General features: G+C 49.7%; 8 protein-coding genes and 1 non-coding gene across 9 annotated transcripts; 4 read left to right on the forward strand and 5 right to left on the reverse strand.

The window, feature by feature from the left end:
* Positions 1–21: 21 nt before the first annotated feature.
* Positions 22–1,092, reverse strand: BDR25DRAFT_324411 (cytosolic Fe-S cluster assembling factor NBP35; the record flags this gene model as incomplete). Its single annotated transcript, XM_033692160.1, has 4 exons — positions 22–599; positions 675–794; positions 850–988; positions 1,039–1,092. The coding sequence occupies 4 exons, from the start codon at positions 1,090–1,092 to the stop codon at positions 22–24; spliced, it is 891 nt and encodes a 296-aa protein (XP_033549417.1).
* A 157-nt stretch (positions 1,093–1,249) lies between these two features.
* On the forward strand, positions 1,250–2,833 carry BDR25DRAFT_341937 (TRAUB-domain-containing protein; the record flags this gene model as incomplete). Its single annotated transcript, XM_033693655.1, has 2 exons — positions 1,250–1,292; positions 1,347–2,833. The coding sequence occupies exons 1-2, from the start codon at positions 1,271–1,273 to the stop codon at positions 2,831–2,833; spliced, it is 1,509 nt and encodes a 502-aa protein (XP_033549418.1). The 5' UTR covers positions 1,250–1,270.
* Positions 2,834–3,066: 233 nt separating this feature from the next.
* Positions 3,067–4,258, reverse strand: BDR25DRAFT_324413 (family 16 glycoside hydrolase; the record flags this gene model as incomplete). The annotated part of the gene is made up of 2 exons (XM_033692161.1): positions 3,067–3,935; positions 3,991–4,258. 2 exons carry the CDS (start codon positions 4,256–4,258, stop codon positions 3,067–3,069), a joined length of 1,137 nt encoding a protein of 378 aa, XP_033549419.1.
* Positions 4,259–5,140: 882 nt separating this feature from the next.
* On the reverse strand, positions 5,141–6,350 carry BDR25DRAFT_302709 (uncharacterized protein). Its single transcript, XM_033689854.1, has 2 exons — positions 5,507–6,350; positions 5,141–5,419 (listed from the first exon to the last, which is right to left on the reverse strand). Exons 1-2 carry the CDS (start codon positions 5,993–5,995, stop codon positions 5,177–5,179), a joined length of 732 nt encoding a protein of 243 aa, XP_033549420.1. The 5' UTR covers positions 5,996–6,350; the 3' UTR covers positions 5,141–5,176.
* Positions 6,351–6,989: 639 nt separating this feature from the next.
* Positions 6,990–7,480, reverse strand: BDR25DRAFT_302711 (uncharacterized protein). The gene is made up of 2 exons (XM_033689855.1): positions 7,354–7,480; positions 6,990–7,299 (listed from the first exon to the last, which is right to left on the reverse strand). Exons 1-2 carry the CDS (start codon positions 7,474–7,476, stop codon positions 7,153–7,155), a joined length of 270 nt encoding a protein of 89 aa, XP_033549421.1. The 5' UTR covers positions 7,477–7,480; the 3' UTR covers positions 6,990–7,152.
* Positions 7,481–11,213: 3,733 nt separating this feature from the next.
* BDR25DRAFT_15617 (uncharacterized protein) lies at positions 11,214–13,199 on the forward strand. The gene is made up of 8 exons (XM_033683971.1): positions 11,214–11,458; positions 11,505–11,652; positions 11,704–11,723; positions 11,780–11,816; positions 11,882–11,955; positions 12,008–12,411; positions 12,462–12,557; positions 12,614–13,199. Exons 1-8 carry the CDS (start codon positions 11,378–11,380, stop codon positions 12,996–12,998), a joined length of 1,245 nt encoding a protein of 414 aa, XP_033549422.1. The 5' UTR covers positions 11,214–11,377; the 3' UTR covers positions 12,999–13,199.
* A 481-nt stretch (positions 13,200–13,680) lies between these two features.
* On the forward strand, positions 13,681–13,768 carry BDR25DRAFT_t23. The gene has a single exon. It is a non-coding gene; the product is annotated as a tRNA-Trp (tRNA).
* Positions 13,769–14,112: 344 nt separating this feature from the next.
* BDR25DRAFT_333370 (NAD(P)-binding protein) lies at positions 14,113–15,611 on the forward strand. The gene is made up of 3 exons (XM_033692834.1): positions 14,113–14,682; positions 14,867–15,130; positions 15,326–15,611. Exons 1-3 carry the CDS (start codon positions 14,365–14,367, stop codon positions 15,584–15,586), a joined length of 843 nt encoding a protein of 280 aa, XP_033549423.1. The 5' UTR covers positions 14,113–14,364; the 3' UTR covers positions 15,587–15,611.
* Positions 15,612–16,351: 740 nt separating this feature from the next.
* BDR25DRAFT_341941 (MFS general substrate transporter) lies at positions 16,352–18,085 on the reverse strand (the record flags this gene model as incomplete). The annotated part of the gene is made up of 4 exons (XM_033693656.1): positions 16,352–16,521; positions 16,574–17,019; positions 17,072–17,656; positions 17,706–18,085. The coding sequence occupies 4 exons, from the start codon at positions 18,083–18,085 to the stop codon at positions 16,352–16,354; spliced, it is 1,581 nt and encodes a 526-aa protein (XP_033549424.1).
* Positions 18,086–20,162: the final 2,077 nt, after the last annotated feature.

Genomic DNA, 20,162 nt, shown 5'->3' on the forward strand with positions numbered 1-20,162 from the left:
ATCTGTTAGCCATGAACAGCCTTATTTCCCCAGCCCTATCAACTCCCCAACAGTATCCGCAATGCTATTAAATATTCTCGCCTCTTCCCCATCCGGATCCGCAACAACAGTCGGCTTCCCCCGATCCGCATCCTCACAAATCTTCGGATGCAGCGGTATCTCTCCAAGCAGCGTCAAATCGTTTCTCCCACACATCTCCCTAATCTTCCCCAGCGGCCCAAAAATCGGATGCTTACCTCCACAACCCGGGCACACGAAACTACTCATATTACTCACGAGGCCCAAAATCGGGACATTGACTTTGCGGAACAGTGCTACGCCTTTCGTTGCGTCTTTGAGTGAGAGGTCTTGCGGCGTGGAGATTATAATGGCACCTGAGAGGTGGACTTGTTGGGTTATGGTGAGCTGGACGTCGCCAGTGCCGGGAGGGAGGTCGAGGACTAAGATGTCGAGGCCGCCCCAGTCGACTTCGTGGAGGAGTTGCTGTAGGGCTTTCATGACCATGAGCCCCCGCCAAGCAACGGGCGAGGCTTCAGGAATGAGGTAGCCCATGGACATGGATTTTAGGCCGTAGTTTGAGAGGGGGAGGAGTTGGTTGTCTATGGCCGGTCATTGTGAGTGATGGGATAGCGTTGAGGCGAGAGATGGAAGGGGAGAACGGAGAACGGACGAACTGTTCGATAGCCTAGGCTCGCCGGATAGATTGAGGAGTGTGGGGATCGAGGGACCGAAGATGTCAGTGTCGAGGATGCCGGTGCGATGGCCGCGACGGGCGAAGGAGAGGGCTAGGTTGACTTGACACTCTGTTAGTATCTTGAGATGATAAAGACCTGTAACTGGGGATAATACCTGCTATTGTTGACTTCCCAACCCCACCCTTCGCCGAACTCACGGCTACCACTTTCTTCACATCTTTAATATCCCTCTTCTGTGGCAATCCTCTCTGCATGCGAGGGATCTGAGGCGGGGCGCCGGACCGTGGAAGACCCTGAAGTCGTTAATGGCTGGAATAGGCCAATTGAAGCATTGCAGGCGTACCAAGGGGTTTTCATGATGAAGACACCGTAGTGTGGAGAATAACCGCGGTTTCATGATTTCCGGTCCAAGATGAGTGGCCTGGTGTCTGGCTGCGAGCTAGCTGTGATATCGATAAGTAAAGCGCCTCGGCTCGGAAAAACAGTCGGCCCGGGAAGGTCGAACTTTTCTGTGTGCAGAAACTGTACGAACTATCTGCATCCACGCCTAACTAATTTACTGAGGGTGGCTTAAGATGAAAAAATCTAAACTCAGAGGTAGGTATAATTACCTCGTGCTTATTTCTGGCCGTTTCTAATCCCAACACCTAGATTTCGACCCCGAATCCCTCCTCGATCCCGCACCCGACTCCAGTGACGATGAAAACTCAGCTTCCGGCAGTGAAGAAGATATACAGGCTGGACGGGAGCACTACACCGATGTATTGAAGAGTAAATTGAGGAAGCGGGAAGTCGTACCTCTGGGGCCGCAATATGAGGGCTCGAGGATTAGCAGAGACGCTGCGGAAGATGAGGATAGTGATGATCCATTTGCGAGGAGATTTGATGTTGAGGACAGCGAGGAAGGCGAGGATGAGGCGGTTGGGAAAATATTCAATGGGAATGGGAGTGGTATTGGGTATGGCGAGGGAAACGACGAAGATGAGGAGTCACTTGACGAGAATGAGAAGGGATTTGTGGATGAAGATGGTGCTTCTGACGAAGAAATGGATAGCGCAGACCAGGATAGCGAGGATGAAGATGATGTGGATGAGGGCGAGGAAGATGCTGAAAGTGACTCAGCAGACGAAACCGCTAACCGGAGCACAAAACTCCGCGAGATGATGAAAGAGCAGAGCAACGTAACGGCCACCATATCACGAGCCGCAAAAGCGGATGTCGAGAAGGGCCAGGCTGTCAAAGCTCAGAGGAAAGCATTCGACTCCCTTCTCAATACCCGAATCCGATTGCAAAAGGCCTTGATCTCTACCAATTCTATGAGCTCAGAAACATGCAGCAAAACCACCGCCTCAGACTCTGCGATCTCATCCGCAGAAGCCGCCGCCCTCACTCTCCTAAACAACCTCACCAACCTCCGCGCAACCCTAGACTCCGCCCGAACAGGCCAAAAGCGTAAACGACCAGCCCCATTCACATCCTCAAGCCCCTCCAACAAAATCTGGTCAAGCATCTGTTCAGCAGAACCACCAAACCTCGGCCACCGCAAAGCCGTCCTAGAGAAATGGTCTACCAAAACCAAAGGCGTTTCTCTCTCTAACTCAAAAGGGCGTCTAAACACTAGCGCCCAACAAACTCTCACCGATGTACTCAATTTTCAACTATCCGATTCCACACGCCTTGTAAAACGCACACAAATTCCGCGGTCTTGTGCACCTCTCCAATCCGCCGCCAATGCCCCTCCATCAGAACACATCTACGATGACGCAGGCTTCTACGGCCTACTCTTGAAAGAGCTCCTCGAGCAGCGTTCCGCTGATCTTTCGACTGCTAGCGGTGCTGAATTCATCGTCCAAGCCCCATGGCAGGTTGCACGCGAAGCTAAGACCAAGAAGATCGTGGATACGAGGGCGAGTAAGGGGCGGAAGTTGAGATATACAGTGCATGAGAAGCTGCAAAACTTCATGGCGCCGGAGGAGAGGGGATCGTGGGGGGATAGGCAGAGGGAGGAATTGTTCGGGAGTTTATTTGGTAGGAGGGTTGGGTTGGGTGAGGAGGAGCAGAGTGATGGGGAAGCTGGGCGAGAGGGGGATGAGGGCATTGATGTAGAGGAGGAAGGGTTGATGTTGTTTCGGAGTTGAAAATCATTTAGTTGAAAACAGCATGATACGCTTAAGCTATGGACTTGATATCCCGTCCTAATCTACAAACTCTAATCCGGTATTCAGAAACCCCCTCCCACAAGACGCTGCAAGTCATTATAAATATCAACTCAGCGACCATCCATCCAATCCCATTACTCCTTTCCTTCCCAGCCTCACAATCCATATCCAAAAAAACAACTCCCCCCCAAAAAAATCTCCTTCTATCCCATTCACTCCGCTCCATAAACCCAAAACCCGCCAAACTCCCAATACGCCTCCCTGAAGCTCTCCGCCTTCTCCGCGACCCAGTCCGTGCACAAACCACTACAACTGCCCTGATCAAATACCTCCGCCCTACCCGCCCAGTCGCCACACAAATCGATGTTAGCAATAATACTCTGGTTCTTGAAATGGCTTGAAATATCACACTCCAGATTTGGGAAATCCGCCATGGCGGTGCCCCAGGTCGACGGATCTGGAGATTTATTGGTGATGTCGGTGGGAATGGCATTGCGGGCAAACATCCAGACGCGAATCCCGGCAGATCGCAATTCCATTGCGTAGATGCCACCACCGAGGGCATTGAAGGCGGCGCCGAAGGACGAGGTTGGGCCTTGTACGCCGCAGCCTTCGTTAGAGTTGGTGCCATTGTAGCAGTTGTAGCTTAGCGCTTTGCCCGTCTGCTTTCGCTTCCTGTGTTTCCCGATCGAGCAGCCGTTGCGGGTGTGCAGGGTGATTTGATTACCACTTGTCCCCTCGTTTACGGCTTCCATGACGTCGATTTCGCCGTTGGCGGGCCAGTTTGCGGGATCAGTGAGCCAGAGCGCGGGCCAGGTTGCGCAGCCATAGGGCGAGTGTAGGATGTCGAAGATGAAGAGGCCGGACGTGTATTGTTTCTTTGAGGTTATGCGGACGGAGCGGCGGCCAGTGGTGGCGTTTGTATCGGAGGTGTCGACGCGGAGGATTGCGGAGCCGTTGCTGGCGACCTGGGTGAGGTTTGTGGCGGTTGAGCCGGGGCCGTCGACGTAGTGGACGAAGCCGTGGGCGGGGTCATAGCCCGTAAAGTAATCGAAGTTGGAGAAGAAGTCGTTTCCGGAATCTATGCGATATTAACATGATAATTCAAGGAAGTAGAGGTATTAGAGGGGTCGAACATGTGTCTTGTAGCTTGTAATTGAGTTTTGAATAGTTGGGATATGCGTTCGCTCGTATGCCTAAGACTCCTCCTACGACAGCTGCAATGATGATGATGATTGTTATGGCAGCGATGCTGAGCCATGCCCTCCATCTCCATCTCTTTGGATTTAGTCTTGAATATTCTTTAGGTGCAGTATTTCTGTAACGAGGAGTCTCTGTATATGCCGGTGACGGCGATAATGGAATCGCGGTTGATGTTGCGCCTCGTTTCTCATCTGATGGCATTGTGTTCGGAACGCCAAAGGGCGCCATTTCGAAGGTAGCAAAGAGCAGATAACAGCGCGCGTTGTTCAACAAGTTCAGAAATTCAAAAGAGTACAATGGGCTAACGACTGGCTTTGACAACGAGAGGAATGGATCGACGTCGCAGTATATGTATATCGATAAAGCGAGAGAAGAGTGCTGAGATAAACGAAGGAACTACCACGCCACCAGGCCGGACCTACCACATCTAAAGTATCACCTACATGCGCAGAAGCGTCGCAACTTACCCAAAATACCCCACCCTTTTAAGCATTTAGCCCAACCGCATTCTCGTTACCGCAATGGTCGCAGAGACTATTCCCGTTTCTTGGTGGAGCCGGCGACGCGTCAGTCGTTTCTGACACACGTCGTGACGCATGATTACTGCGACAGATTCTGTACGGATTGTCACGTGATAGAATTCCCACCAATTAGCGCTACATAGGATCGATACAGTGGCCTGTTGGAACGTCTGCGGTGAGATAACTGTATATTGTGTTGTTACGGTTGCCAGATTCGAACGCTCGGAGCTCGTGTTGGTATCTTTCGAACTCGCTTGTCTAGCTGAAATGGGCCAATCTGAACTATTGACTCCCCCAATGAAGAGCGAGGTTTCAAGAGCTTTTGAATCCTTCTGTGAGCCTGACGGTTGCCTTGTCGAAACAGATCCACTCCATTGTCGTTTGATTTCCAGATAGCGGGTTTTAATATATACAAGCGCAAGTCCCCTCGCCAGAGCTCCATGCCAGAGATTCATGCCAGAGATCCATGCCAGAGAATTGCGGAGCAGTCCGGAGCATTGAGGCTGTGCCTCGTGGGATGGTCGAGCCTTGACAGACTCCCCAGGGGCCCTCGGCAGATGAGAAATCCGAGCCGTTGCGAGCATTCTTATTAGACCTCCTACCTGAGCAGTTTCCTGGTCGCAGTTTCCATCCATAACTTGGTGTACAGTCGGTGTGCAAACTGGAAGTGCCAGGGCAACGGCTCCATAGTCCTACCTTCCGGGGCAGTATTCACGAATATGCTTTTCAAATGGAAAGTTGCCGTCTGTGCCTCGTCGTCCTTCGTTACTTCCATGAAGAAGAGGCCGTCGCTCGGGCGGGGGTCAACGTTGAGGGGCGAGTCACCACAGCGCACAATCACCTATTACACAGCGTCAGCGCAAAGCATTTAAAGCCACCGTTCATAGCTCGCATGCGTCTTTTGAGCGCAACTAGGTGGGATGCATACCCTCTCAGGCGTGTGTTCCAACACCTCGAAATGATCCGTAATCTTAGTCCCGACCGGATACTCGCTCTTCGCCAGCTCGTCCCTCGTCCACAAATGATCCTCCCGTCCAGGCAACGCCCGATACTTCCTCTCCATATATCTCCTCTGGTATGCATATCCCAAGCCACTCCATACACCTCTGCAAAAAGCCGTGGTAAGCTCCCTCTGATCTGCCGTCTTCAACTTGTTCAGCGGGATCGTCTTGACGGCGTGGTCGATGCATATCGGCGGATTACTCCCTGGATTGTGTTTCCGCGCAATTGTACTCTTGAGGTCCGAGGATGAGGCGTCGTAGGGCACGAATTTCGTCTGTCGCGTCCAGAACGAGAATCCTGCGTATCCTATTGCGACATTGGTGATGCCGCCGCCAACTAACCCCAGGAAGATGCCAAAGGCACGCTTGCCCGGTGGCAGCCTTTTTATTTGGGGTGGAGGCGCAATTGTGTTCATGGCGGAGATTGAGGGAGATGCGGAGGCGTGGAAGGGAATTTTGCGACGAGCTTCATGGGCAGTCAGCTTCGAGCTTCGAAGCTCTCGGCGGAAATGCGGATGATTCCCCGATATTGCTCGGCAATGGACGGTAACCCGAATTGGGAAATTCGGAAGGTTCCTCGAACATTGGAGAATAGGACATCACCTGAAGGCATCTGTTGTGAGATAATATGTGGTATACAAGTCTTTGAATTGCCCCCAACCTTTCCAATAGTACCATAACAGGCGCTTCCAGTTCTCATTCTGAACGTTCATCGAAATTATTCAGGTACTAGAGAATGCACGCTCGTCGAAAAATTATACTCCGTAGAATTCACCCTAAGGCGGTCGGAACCTCAAACACCTTCCCCCCCGTCTCATTCAAATTCGCCTCAATAGGACTATGCAACGTGAACAGCAGCCAATTCTCCAACCCAATGTTCGTAGTTGAGTCCGAGCTTGCTCCATTGGCTATAGCCTAGGAGATGGATTGGTCGTTATGCCTGATGAAGTTTCCCCAAATACATGAGAATGCCGTAACGAAGTCCGGTCCTTGATTTAGCGTGAGTGGACTAAAATATGTAGCTGAGTTAGAGCCGTGGGTCGCGTTGGGAACAGAGTACTGGTATTTATATCCCGCTCCTGTGCAGCTTTACTGCGGCTGTTGTAGGCTTCGGCAAGCCAGTACGAGGAGCAGATGCATGCTGTTTCTGCATAGATGTTGTTTGCTCTTTGTTAGAGGCTTCGGTCAGTTTGGCTGATGTTTAAGGCTGTGAAGCCCATGTCCCCGGATGTCGCAAACTGTGGAAGCCTGCTACTGCTGACGGAGCCGTTTTGCGAAGGGTAGTAGAGAGCAATTTCGCAATGTCATCGGTCGTGAAGAGCAGGAATACGAGACGAATCCAAACTACAAGATCGTTTTCCGCTATGACATTTTGCCTAGTGAATGACGCCCTTCTTCTGCATTGTTTCCGGGGAGATGGTCAAGACTATTTACTTTCCGTTTGAGTAAGGCTTCACACGCTGTTTCTTGGATGAAAACGCCGTCTCCCGTAGGCAGGACCCCCAGGTACCGTATGTTCCAGAACCAGAGACCAAGTAAGAGGCCTATTAGAGAGTTTTGGTGTCTTGAGAGATCAGACATTGGAATATAGTCTGCGGACTAGTGCCATATGCAAACATTGGCCGGCAGCTAGCGGCTGTCGCAAAAGTATAGCACAACAGGGAAGGGACTCAGTCTTTATAGCCATATTGCATTGGCAGTAAGGAGACGCTGATATCAACTACACTCAAATAATTAGCTCGTAGCCAGAGTTGTGCTTGCTGGTGGTGCTTACATTGACGGAAAGAGCAGTCCCCAGAGTGCAACCATATATAATATCCTGCAGCATCACAGACCCTCCACCCGCTGATAGGGCAGATATCGTAACTCGCGAGGCATTTCCGCCGAAGAGACCCATGTAAGACTGAACCCATTGCAAGGCAAAAATTTGGTCCAGGATTCCAGCGTTTACAACCCCATTCCTAAAATTTCATCTGACGAAAGGACAAAAAAAGCGTCGATCTATTGTCATTAGCAAATGAGTTCAAACTATCCATAATATACTTACGCGATACTGTGTTGGTAATTCAGATAAAGCCAGTGCTTGTTGGCATTCATGATCGCAGACATATCTTGTTGTCCGCTGCCGACTCCATCCGAAATCTATGTAGCTCTCTTCCTAGGCATAATTGGATGGGGTTGACCGTACATCCTCCACCATGTATCTACACTAGAACGGGGAAATTGGAGGAATTTGAGGCGTGCACACGTTCAACAAATGGCAATCGTCGTCGCCTGACTGAAATGAATGTGCTGATGCTGTGACTAGGCTCTAGGTGCATTGAGGTGCGAAGGAAGCTACAGATATGGCCGGACTTCGGTTTTGAACAGGTGGCTGAGGTGCCTGCCATCGAGGTGAGCCGATAGGTGCTACTGCAAAGCGAATTCTGCTCGCTTTTGGTTTGGCACGGGTTGTGTTAGGGGCTAGCCTACCCTTTGAATGTGATTAGGCCAGTCGATGAATTAGCAGCGCCCTCGTATATTCCATACCCAAGATCAGCTTGGAGAAAATTTGTTGGACTCTGGTCTCGACCATCAGCTTGCCGTTTCAGCGCTTCAAACGGCTGGACATGCGGAAAGGCTGTGATAACTGGGAGCAAAGTCACCACAGAGACGAGAAGTTGCGAGAGCATCATTGTGAGCATTGCTCGAATTTACGTAACCTAAGTCCAGGTCCATGTTTTCCAGCACCTATGCAATAATACATATACTGGCGGCAATTTTCAGATGACAGCCCTTGAGCTGTGTATTCACGGTAGATCCTGGAGTTGTGGTCAAGCTCCATCGTTAGACAGGAGAGCCCCACAAAATGGCGCGGAATCTTTCTTAGATGCGTCCTCATCTAGCCTGGGTTAGTAATAATCAGCCATGAACGGATATACATTGAAGTACTCACTCCTGGTCCCCTATGGATGTCGTGAATCATAGACTCGGATGTGCGAGGCAACTATCAAACCTTCATCAATTTGTCACAACGCTGGTTCCTGCACCTTGCTCCATCAACGTGAGTCGAACTTAATCATCCGAGGCTAAATTAAGTCCGGGAAGTTGCTGAGTCGGAGAGTGAGTCGGAGAGTTGGCCTTGCGAATCATAGATTGTCACCGGCTTGTTGTGGGTTGAAATGATTTTACCGAGATGAGGCCAACCCGCGCATTCCTGTCATTTCTGGGTTAAAATACGCTATTCTTTCTCCATAAGAAACCCCAAAAGCAAGGCCAAAGCATTCTGGACAACGTAGCGCATTTTGAGTAGAAATGATCACCATTGGTTCACAATTAGGATAGAAATGCAAGTTGGTGTGCTTAGTGGCAGCTCCGAAAGCACGTCGGATTTGACGGTATAGTTCTCATACTTCAGCACAGCCATAGGTTCGGCTCCGGGAGCTGTCGTGAAAGCACTTGAAATTGGGAAAGGCTGAGCCTCATGAAATTGATCTTCGTATCCGAGTGTCTTCGATTTTTTGGGCGCGAAAGGAGAAATTGAACAGGTGATATCTCGTAAGAGACAACAACCGGATGTTGGGTGTTACACAGAGTGGGTCTTTGCGGTCACACTTGTTCGTAGCTTGCCTAAGCGCTCAACTGAACCCGAATTCCGGGCCTGGTGACTTTAGTTCGTGGATTGACGACTGAAAGGAAAGCCGCTTCTCACCAATGACCACTAAGAATTTGTTGAAGAGAGCGCTACATTTATGCGTCTTGGCAGGAGTCGGATACACCTGAGACTGTAATCTTGAGCCACGTTTAGGATGACAAGCAAGGTCGCCTCCGTCTCAACCTTCTAACCCTGGATTCTGACAGATTGCTGAACGCTCAAGATCCGTAGCACTCGACTCTAGGCAAATAGATCAGCTTGGTCTCTCTTTCCCGTCCTGGCCAGAATCATGAATGATATGCCCGTGGCGAGAAATCACACGGCTCAGGATCCTCGGATGAGGACCGGGAATATGGAGGGAATTATGCGTAGTCCTTATAATTGGGGGGGCTAGAAATAGGAATACAGGGCGAATGGCGACAATCCATCCAAGGGAGTAGGGCACTTCAAGCGAAACCGGGGGAATGATGATTGAAACATTTCTACAGCATGAAGAGAGTGCAATGGATGTCGACCTTAGGTTCCAGTCTCAAGCTGGCGCTGGGCGGACATTGAGAGGCTAGCAAGGTAGTGGGGCATTTCACCGAGGGTGGCAACTGAAAGGGCATTCAGGAGCCGCGAGTGCTATATACAACATAGCATTGTTGCAATCTTGGACTCGTTGGTGGTCTTAATCGATAGGGGGTGAAAGGCTATTGCGCAATTGTAATGTTGCGCGAGAGAGTTGAGAAGGTGTCGTGCGGGTAGTGATGGGAAAGGATCTATGGATGCTGTCGGTGAGGTTGACAAGTGAGGAAACGACAAAACTGCAGGCGTGCACTCAGGCACCGCCCCGTTGGTTGGTGGCGTGGGACGGCCCGTGCATGCAGCGCCGTGAACGTCTCATCCTTCTGCAGGATTCCACAAGCCGACCTCGCGGATTCCTGACCACCATCACGAGAACGTGGCTTTGCGAATGGGTGAATACCCGCATTCAATCTCGCTGGCAACCACCCGCACCTGTACCAGTCTATCCAGCCACTCACATTGACGCAACCCAATCTCGCAAGGAGTCGATGCATGTGGACGAGCAATATCCCACTGTTGTTGTTTTCTGGATCGAAGTCCGACGATAATTAGCACGATTTGGCATGCAGCGGTTCAAAGGCCCGGGGAGTCGTATCAAGAATGCCCGAAAAGAGAATCGTCAAGAAACCACTTCTCGCGCGCCTGGCCAAATTCGTAGGTCGTAAAATCACCATGCAGTCATATGACCCCCTTGGCTGAACGACATGGCATAGTATAAGCCCATTGCACCCTGAGGCATACTGCCATTTTTACGACCAAGAGGATGTCCCAGTAGGTTCTAGGAAGAGGCTACGTAGAAACCTCCTGGCAGGTTGCTTGACCGTTGGATTCCAAACCCATCATCTCAACCCTTGTCACCATAGTCAACGGCAGTCGAGCACTCACGTCTATAATATCATTGGCGCACATGGGAAAAGAGTGCATCCAGACCGGGGAAGAAGGACCCGGGGACCCTTCAGGCTGTTGATCCTACGGAGTGATCTTCTCAAACAACAAGCAGCACTAAGCCTTCCTGTGCCTGCATCTTATCGATACCAGTACCTGCCGCTAGGAATGGCACCCATGTGAACCATCTCTTCGCCCGAAATCGGCGACTGGAGCACCATTTGGTCAATGCAAGATAGTAGTCATAAGCAGCCAACCGAGCTCAAAGTCCCATGTCCGCTGTGCCTAGAGTGGCACGGTAACAGTGGCCCCATCCTGGAACCACTCGCATGTCCTCTTTTGACTCCCGTTCGCCGAATCCCACGTTGCGCCTTACCCAGCTGACGGGCCGCTCCGAGTTCAAAGTGATCAAACTTGAAATGAAACTGGATTAGCCCGAAGATCAAACCCTTCTGCCTTATCCTATCTGCAGTCTATTCCTTCCTCGATAAGAAAAGTGTGCAACAGTCTGGGGCTAGCATCATTGACGAGAGTGAAAGCAGGTAAAAGTATGGCCTTATGGCCTTTCAAGCCTCTACGCCGCATGATTACTTCTGGTCTACTTGTACTCCAGGCGGGGCAATATCCATTGAACGTACATTACGTGCGAGTTCCGCACGAGCTTACGCTGCATTCTTAAATTGTGGAGACCCCTCCACCTGTCCTGACGCTCATGTCGTCTAGCACCTCCAGTGTCCTTCCAGTAGCGACTGGAGATGCGCTCATGGAAGTCCCACTTCGAGCACCCCCTCTGGTACGTCATCTATACGCATCTTAGGATGGTTCTCACATTGCTTTAGGGTGTGGTTTCTAACTTTTCCAACCCATCTTTCATGGGGACGCCAGTGTTAGTCACAGCAGGGATCTGTCTTCCCCTTATTCTGGCCTTTACAGCTGTGCGAATCTATGCAAAGCTGGCCATTCTCAAGAAATGGAAGCTTGAGGATTGTACGTTCCGAGTTTGTCCTTTTAGAGCTCAGGAGCGCTAACATACGATAGATGTATACTGCATTAGTTGTGTATGTTTAGTTCCCTTGTCGGCATGGCTGTAAACTAACAATATTCACCCTGTTAGCCGGTTGTAATTGCGTTAATATCATTTGAAATTTCAAGTGAGTTTGGTGGATCTTCTGCATACCTTGATTCGTACCATCCAGATTTCTGATTAGCTACGTAGTCGTTCTTACAAAGCCGAACGGATACCACGCCTGGGACGTCAATTCATCTGCTATGGACAAGTCATCAGCCCTCGTGAGTAAAATGTAGTAATTCGAGGGACTTAATTACAGCTAACTTCGCTCAGCATCTTCTAGTGTTTTCAATATCACTAGGCCCTGTACTTTGGTTGCTAAAGTTGACGCTCTTCTGCTCGATCCTGTCCGCGTTTGGTTCCGTCCGGTGGCTTAAAAACTGCGCCTACATTGGACTCATCACCACAGGCCTGTTTTTTATGGCATACTCCATCATCGTTGCGGTTTCATGTGGACCTCGACCCAGCACCGATACCGAGTCATATCTTAATGGCTTCAATCGTGGGCAGTGTTCTTCAGCGACCGGCGTCAACGCGATCGCCAGTATTCTTTTGGGGATTGTGAACTTAGCAAGCGACGTTTACCTCCTAATTATTCCATTACCATCTGTGATCTCTCTAAACATCCCATTAAAGCAGAAAATCGGGGTCTTTGCTATCGTTTGCAGTGGATTGACGTTAGTACTTCAACTCCTTTGTTTGCGACACAGATACTGATCAATTGTAGAATGTGCGTTTGTAGTCTCCTTGGCTTGATATATCGCATCATGTCTTGGAGATCACCGGATTTTACGGGCACTCAAATTCCACTCTATGTCGTCTTGTACGATCCGGTCTGCGTCTTTCCTTGCCTCCTAAACGCTGACCTTATTATTATAGTGTAGCGGAGTTATCTCTCGGACTCATGATTCCATGTATGCCGTCCCTCTTCACAGTATATCGCCATTTCACCGTTCCGGACATCAACGACACCGCAACGATAGCTACACCGAACATGAGAGGGTTTAGTTCCCTCTCGTCTCCAAAGACTGAGAGTAGGGCAACTTGGCGCAAAACTCACCTCAGCATCGAAGAGATTCCGTATCGGAAGCCGTCATCAGAATGGGAACGACGACCTATCCATGATCACCGGATGAAAGCGCTCCCACCAACCCCGCTCCTACTAAATCCCGCCTCCGTCCCTCCTTCGCCGAAGACTCCGAAGACACCGGCTAGCTTTCGAAGCATGCATCTTCCAATTATGTTCCAAACTACTTCGAAGTGATGACGGTGTTCATCCCAAGAATTCGAATGGTGTATAAATATGAACGAAGGGCTTTTCGGAATTGTTCTTTTATTACTTTCTTTATTCATACTTTACGATACCACTTTCGCTTGCGGTTACTGGGTGGCTAGAAACGGGGACTTTGGGACACATGGCATCTTAGAAACTGTGCCACAAGACATGGCATGATACAATGTAAACAAATAGGCACAAATACGATTTCGGTCATTATCTTGAACCATCTGACTTAGTATGTTTCCCAGTTTACAAAAGAGCACAAACGATATACGCCAAAGAATAATCATTGCCGCGCCGATGAAAGCCACAGTAAAGTTAGTGGCATCAATTCTCTTCTTACATGTTCTATGTTCTCCGTAGAAAGATTGACAGAATAGAAATGTACGTGATTAAGAAATCTTCGGGAGTGGAGGAACTTTCAGCCTAAACAGGAGCGGTGAGCCACCTCGGTCCACGTCCTACTGCGGGGTTTAAAATTCTTCAGCTATGGACTCCACAGTGCAACTGAGCAGTGAGTCAACACTCACAAGGTGGTAGTGTATTGGCGAAATGGACTTTTTGTAGATATATAACATTAAATTTTGAGAAACATATCAATCAGCTTATGAGTACATGTTGGCACTTCAGCCTGTGGTCAGCGAATAATACAGTGGCTGGTTGCTGAGGCCCGTTGGCGCAATGGTAGCGCGTCAGATTCCAGTCTCGAATTCGGGAAATCCTGAAGGCTACCTGTTCGAATCAGGTACGGGTCAATCTTTTTTTATTTTTATTTTTGTTTTGGTTTCTACTTCTCCACTTCTTGGATGTAGGCTGTGATCGCATCGAATTTGTCAGGATCATTACAACTTGGCACACTTTTGTTGCTTTCAGCAGGTAGCGAATTATGCCTTCACGCTCTAGAGAACATTGCAGCAACACCAAAAAAGCCATGCTTCGGCTTCTTGACATAAAGGTGCTAAATTTTCACTGCTCTAAACTTGGCTTCAATTCCCCTTCTGGAGGTAAGACGCGGAGCACGGGGATAACCCCTCGCATCATCCCCCACCGCGGGGTCCATTGACGTTCCTCTCTTTATTATCGGCATATTTTTAACCAACACGAGAGGCACCTCCTCAGGCCCCAGGGTCCCGCTTTTCACCCGCTCTCTCACCTGCGACAATTTCCGTTCCAAGCCTCTCAAAGTCCGATACCTGGGATTTGCTCGTCGGATACGAATCGAACTGCCTAACCAGGCGTGCACCAACACCACCCCAACCGACCATCTAGATACGCTATATACGTCGGTGCTTGTGCGCGGCCGAAGACGCCTGCTTGTCGTAATACATATAGCAAGATTGAATTTTGCACCATGTCCGTGTTCCAAAAAGGTAGTATCGCTCTGATTACGGGCGGTTCTAGCGGGATTGGTCTGGCGGTTGCGCAACTCTGTCTGAAACATCAGATGCGAGTTGCTATTGTGGATCGCAACACCGAAACGCTGAAGCTTGCGAGTCAAACTCTGGATTCGAAAGATGTTGAAACATTTAACCTAGACGTGTCAAAAGAACAGGATTGGAAGGGCATGAAAGAGAGCGTGGAGAAGAAGTTTGGAGAGGTTGACTTTTTGATGCTTAACGCTGGGGTTGGGGGGAAGGGGACTTGGGGTGATTCGGACTACTTCCATAAGGTGCGTGAAGTGCGAAGGCGGTTGGAGGTGGCGTGGCCTCTGCACGTGGGGTTGAGCAAAGCATCAGAGTCCAACCACGACGGCCCAGACCAACATACGGCCTGTAACGTGTTCACAAGATCCTTTGATCGTCAGCGAAGGATGGACAGAACTGCAACAATGCACACGCTAACCTTGGATGCAGATCATGGACACGAACCTCTTCGGAGTGGTCAACGGGCTCAACGCCTTTGTTCCATCTTTCCAAAAACGAGCAATGTCCAACACTAAGCCATCTGCGATCGTCATTACAGGCAGCAAACAAGGAATCACGAATCCACCTGGCAATGCAGCGTACAATGCAAGTAAGGCCGCTGTAAAGACCTTAGCCGAGCATCTCAGTTTCGACCTAAGGGAGGTGAAGACGTCTGTGCATTTACTAGTTCCCGGGTGGACGTTCACAGGTCTGGTAAGTTTGCCACTCCGTCATACAGGAGTTTCGCCTATCTTATCTGCCTTCCATATATGTGTTTGGTCGAAGCCACGTGCATGTCACCTCTTACCCTCGCAACATCACCAACCGCCCGTCACCATACACCCTTCCCCTCCCTTTACTCTAACCCCTCCTCGCTACTCGAAACCGCTCACTAACCCTTCTACACAGTCCGGTAACTACCCCGGCGACTCCAAGCCTAAGCCCAACGGCGCCTGGGACCCGTCCCAAGTCGCCGACTACATGTATCAAAAGATGTCCGACGGCAAGTTCTACATAATTTGTCCGGACGACGACGTCAGCGAGACAACAGATAAGAAACGAATGTTGTGGGGTGTGGGGGATATTGTGGATGGCAGGCCGCCGTTGACGAGGTGGCGGCCAGAGTTTAAGGAGGAGGCTGAGAAGTGGATGAAGGAGTGTGACGTTTGAATGACGCGTACTGCGCCTTTCTTATTCAACGTGGAACGTACCCAGGGTAGAGCCTAATATCTCTTGAACCCCTTGCTGGAATCAGGGAGAGTTTTAAGAAAATGCAAATATTTGTCCTAAAACACTCGTATCATGTTCCACGTTGGGTGACAAGATGCAGTAGGGAGACGATCTGGAGTTGGAGACGCGACTTTGGGCTGGAGCGACGGCACGTTGGTTCTCAGGCTAACCTGGCACTTTTCAAGTGGGTGGTCGAGAGGTGTTGCCTGCTGTGCCTGATTCCAGCGTTACAGTTGTAGTATCTGAAAGTGGTTGAAGATATCGACAATGAACAAGAAATCTTATATCTAGTGTGAAAAAAAAAGATCCGCGAGGTAGAGAACCCCGCAAACTCCACGGTTCACTTCACACACATCCTCCTGCTCATTTTCTACAAGTGCGCTATGAGTGCTTCCTTTTCTTGACATCATTTTATCGCGTGTTGCAGATGTGTCGCTGTCCCCCCTTCACCCTAGATACGCTACATTGGCTTCATCGATTGAAGGGCGACTGTGGCTGGTGTGATCATTTGCAGCCCTCACGGAGTTACTATCGGAAGCCATGGTGAGAAGACGTAGTATATAGCCTTCGTCATCGCGAGTGTGCTGTTGTTATATGAGTGGAAATGTGTGGAGATGAAGTCATATTTTCACACTCCTTATATACAGATGCCATGTACAAGGCACAACCTCTCGAATCTCTATCGAATCTCTATCGCATCTCTGCTTATACAACAGGGCCACCCTTTGCCCTCATCCGTCCTCCAAACGCCTGAAGCAGAGCAATAATGACGATGGCAATAGCAACAATAATGGCCTGGATGCCAAAAGAGAGCCCAAATCCGCTTTTCGCGCCCCAAGGCTGTTGGAAATAACCAACGGAAAACCCGGCGATTACTGTGAGTGACTAGATCAGCATGCATGATTTAACAAGGGATAATGTGCTTACCTCGAGAGAAATTCAATAGACCGGATACCTCCGAACTAGCAGTTCCATACGAGTCCAACGCATACGCTGTGATTGCGACTGTTGCCAACATGACCCCGAAAACGTACATCCCCCAACCCATAATGATGCCTGCGTAGCTCAAGTGCTTCTCGAGCGTTTGCCCGACGATGATTAGTCCGGGAATCATGAATGCGGCTGCAATGTAGTTGGTGACAAGACGTGCTTCTGGTTTGAAAATGCCGTCGTGTTTGCGGACGTAGCGGTTGGCGACCCAGTCGTTGAAGAAGTGGCCGAAGGCTTCGCCAAGAGAAACAGCTACGAGTGGTGTGAAGTAGAGAAACCCGACGGCTTTTGGTCCAAAACCGTATCCGCCAGCCACAGTTGGGGTTTCAAGAAGGATGGTGCTAGTGATATTAATACCGACGGCCCACATAAAGCTCATCGCACTATTAATGTTACTATTAGTCTGCGGCATGGGCGTGGTATTGCGGAACTTACTAGTACAGCATGGCGGGGATGATGATAGGTTTGAGGAAAGTAGATAACAGGCGGCTGCAGCAGTGCCAACAGGTCTTGAAGTATCCTTTATGATGTTGAATCTGCCATATTCCAAGTACGCGCGAAAGTCGACCGCCGAGGGTTTGGGGTCTTGGTGGCTGTAGGTTAATGGGAATACTGCGCTCATAGTATGTTTCGTCGCAAATGAGAACGATAAGGACTAGGTCAGCGCATCCCATAGCAAACACAAGCCACATGACTGGACGCCAATCTCCCACCCCTGCGATTATAAAGTTGGCGAAAAAAGGACCTAGATAGGGTGAAAGGATGAATATAGCCACCCAGATTCCAATTTTTCGTGCATGCTCATGGAAGTAGAACATATCTTTAACACATGCTAATCCGACGACTTGGTATGCGGTCAATGTAAGGCCCATCATTGCTCGAAATCCGTAGAAGACGGGGAAGCTATCGGTGACTGCACAGGCTAGTGTGAAGAGTGTGCCGGAAAGAGTAGACCAGAACATGACGGGGGCTCGCCCCCACCAAGATGAGATTACAATCCAGAAGAGACCACCGATGCCACTATGTATATTAGTCTAGGTTTAGTGATGTCTTCAGTACAATAGCTTACAGCATAAGCACATTAAGATTACCAGCTTCATTGACCTTGGCTGGAGACAAACCCCACTCCTCCCCCTGGAGGACGATGAGAGGGATCCCAGCTCCACTTCCGTAGTCGCCAAGGAAAGCTGTCGTTGATACGACCATGAGCATAAGGTGCTTCCTCGTCCACGACCAATTGAGTGGGTCATTTGGATCTTCAGTCGGCTGTGGAATGAGTACGGTGTGTCCATCTTTCGCGAGCTTGAGATGGCCATATTGACCTTTTTCGAGATGGGCAGCGCCAGTATCTAGCAGAACTACGTCTGTTTCATGGCCAATCTCTTGTTCGTGAATGTACTCGCGTGTTGAAGTATCCACATGGGTGATCTCGTTCTTAGCATCCGCCATTGCGTAGGGTAGCAAAGGAACACCAGAAAAGGCGTGGAGGAAGATAAGCTCGGTGCGAGGGAGGCAGCCCTGCAGATAAGCAAGAAATGAAGAATTCGCTGGTCAGAAATGCGAAGAATTTACAATGCGACGTTGAAATGTAGTCAGCTATATATTAGTTCCAAGCTCGCTCTCCACACAGACGGGACGAATGCGGTACAGGGCAATAATGCATAACATGGAGACCCACGCTTATATCTGCAGGAAATACCGTCTTGATTGGGCGTTCGGAACCCCATGGGAATGGCCAATGCATCCTAGGGCTGGAACGGGGCGAATTCTTGGGGTAATGTGGGAGAGACTCCCGGCAAAAGAGCTGAGATTCAACTGCCGATGAGGCTTGAGATGCGGAATTTGACCGAGAAGACACCAGAAGCACGACAAATAACGTGGAGAATTAAAGCTATACCGATCTTGTCGTTGTGTCACCACATTTTAGCCCTCACGATGAGTGCTTTCGTTGATTTGTGTGGTGGGTCCGTGGTGTGGTCAAAGGCGTGACTGCTTTGCTGTCTTGCAAGCGAGATGGAACAATTTGTAAAGCTCGGGGTGAAGCTGGATATGTTACGGATGGACATATGTACATGACGGTGCGTTACGCAAGGAGAAAATCTTTTCGATGGACGCACCACCGTTCACTCGAAACCTGGGGTCACAGATGATGACTTCGCACTCGCAAATACCGGCTCGTGATCCTAGGGTCCGTATTCCAGATCGGCGCTACGTACCGAAGGTTGAACCGGCAATGCGGGATGCATACGAAACAGTTGTTGTCTCCAGGATTTCGGCAAGCAAGCATTGATGAAGTTCGGATGTCGTTAGACGTCTGAAGTGTGAGAGGATGTCCTTGATTCATGGAGTGGGTGTTCTCACGTGGCTACGCTAACTCAAAAGGGCCGTTGGGTATCTAGTCCCCAATGTCCTCTTATCCCCGATATATGATGATAGCTCTGTCCAGAATACCGCATTCTGATGTCTTATTTTCACGCCAACCTTCCCTTGTCACGTTAGCTCTACCTTCAATTTGTTACGGCCCCTCCATTATGGTAGTGAGCATCAAGAACACTCCCGTCGAATGATTGAAGCTAACAATGTAACGACCCTCACGTAGAGACTGACATCCTTCCTTCGTAACAGTTAAATTAAACTCTACAGGTATGACAGCATCCAATTTCCTCCATGGTTAGGGTACCATCCGTACAGTCACCCATGTTCTTATAAGGATAAACAGACAGGGTACGATCAGCATGAAAGATGAGCGATGATGGCGTCAAACACCTTCTAGCGCCAGGTATGGTGCGATCTCTTCAGAACAATAAGTAAGCCCGACGTTGCAAACAATTTAATCTACATAAAACTGCTGACTCTGAAAATTGTATAGAATTGTCCAGTCGTAGCTAGCGCGACATTCAGTATTTTAAATCTCCATGGTGCGAATTTCCATTGCCAATGCACACTTTCAAGTCAAGGTCTCCGTGAGGGTTCTACACGTCCTCTACATGTACAGCTTCTAGCTTCAATCTTTGCTAGCCTTGGAGGAACCGTGACCCGGAGTGTACCCCGCAAAGTAACGCGTTCCATTCCCGCCAGGTATCCGATCTTAGTAAACGTAAGCGGAACTCCACAATGGCCTTATGAGGTACGTCATAGCCTAGGAATTTTGCTCGCCCAGGAAGAGGCATGTCAGATTGCGCGACTCATTCCAGATGAAGTCTGGTTGCAGCCGAGGTATGTTGGCTGGTCAACTGGAAGGAGTACCTGAGCGGGTTCCCTTCCTTCTCCCAACTCTGAAGCCATACTTAAGTGACAGTGCCTTGCAACTAGGGATCATAATAAACCCTGCAACCTACCACCTACATAAAACTACCCTAGAATATCCCTAGAAGTAAGACGGCACCTATACCCACCTTCCAAGCTCTCCAATTACTCTAGCAATCACGCGCTCTGATATCACCGCGTCAAGTTCCGCGACGCCTTGTTTAGACTTGATAGAGCTACGCTCCTATTAAAACCCGCCCCAACTAGAACTTGCTCCTTC

Source organism: Lindgomyces ingoldianus (genome assembly GCF_010093535.1).
Source record: "Lindgomyces ingoldianus strain ATCC 200398 unplaced genomic scaffold BDR25scaffold_11, whole genome shotgun sequence".
NCBI classification, from domain to species: domain Eukaryota; kingdom Fungi; phylum Ascomycota; class Dothideomycetes; order Pleosporales; family Lindgomycetaceae; genus Lindgomyces; species Lindgomyces ingoldianus.

Excerpts from the sequence above, each read along its gene's own strand:
- BDR25DRAFT_302711 (XM_033689855.1), bottom strand. The coding sequence starts at position 7,476 with ATGGGTCTCTTCGGCGGAAATGCCTCGCGAGTTACGATATCTGCCCTA. Across the intron at positions 7,300-7,353 it reads GGACTGCTCTTTCCGTCAAT|TTGATATCAGCGTCTCCTTA; the intron begins GTAAGCACCACC and ends ATTTGAGTGTAG.
- BDR25DRAFT_333370 (XM_033692834.1), top strand. The coding sequence starts at position 14,365 with ATGTCCGTGTTCCAAAAAGGTAGTATCGCTCTGATTACGGGCGGTTCT. Across the intron at positions 14,683-14,866 it reads ATTCGGACTACTTCCATAAG|ATCATGGACACGAACCTCTT; the intron begins GTGCGTGAAGTG and ends CCTTGGATGCAG. Across the intron at positions 15,131-15,325 it reads GGTGGACGTTCACAGGTCTG|TCCGGTAACTACCCCGGCGA; the intron begins GTAAGTTTGCCA and ends CCTTCTACACAG.
- BDR25DRAFT_15617 (XM_033683971.1), top strand. The coding sequence starts at position 11,378 with ATGTCGTCTAGCACCTCCAGTGTCCTTCCAGTAGCGACTGGAGATGCG. Across the intron at positions 11,956-12,007 it reads TGGACAAGTCATCAGCCCTC|CATCTTCTAGTGTTTTCAAT; the intron begins GTGAGTAAAATG and ends AACTTCGCTCAG. Across the intron at positions 12,558-12,613 it reads ATTCCACTCTATGTCGTCTT|TGTAGCGGAGTTATCTCTCG; the intron begins GTACGATCCGGT and ends TTATTATTATAG.
- BDR25DRAFT_302709 (XM_033689854.1), bottom strand. The coding sequence starts at position 5,995 with ATGAACACAATTGCGCCTCCACCCCAAATAAAAAGGCTGCCACCGGGC. Across the intron at positions 5,420-5,506 it reads TGGAACACACGCCTGAGAGG|GTGATTGTGCGCTGTGGTGA; the intron begins GTATGCATCCCA and ends GCTGTGTAATAG.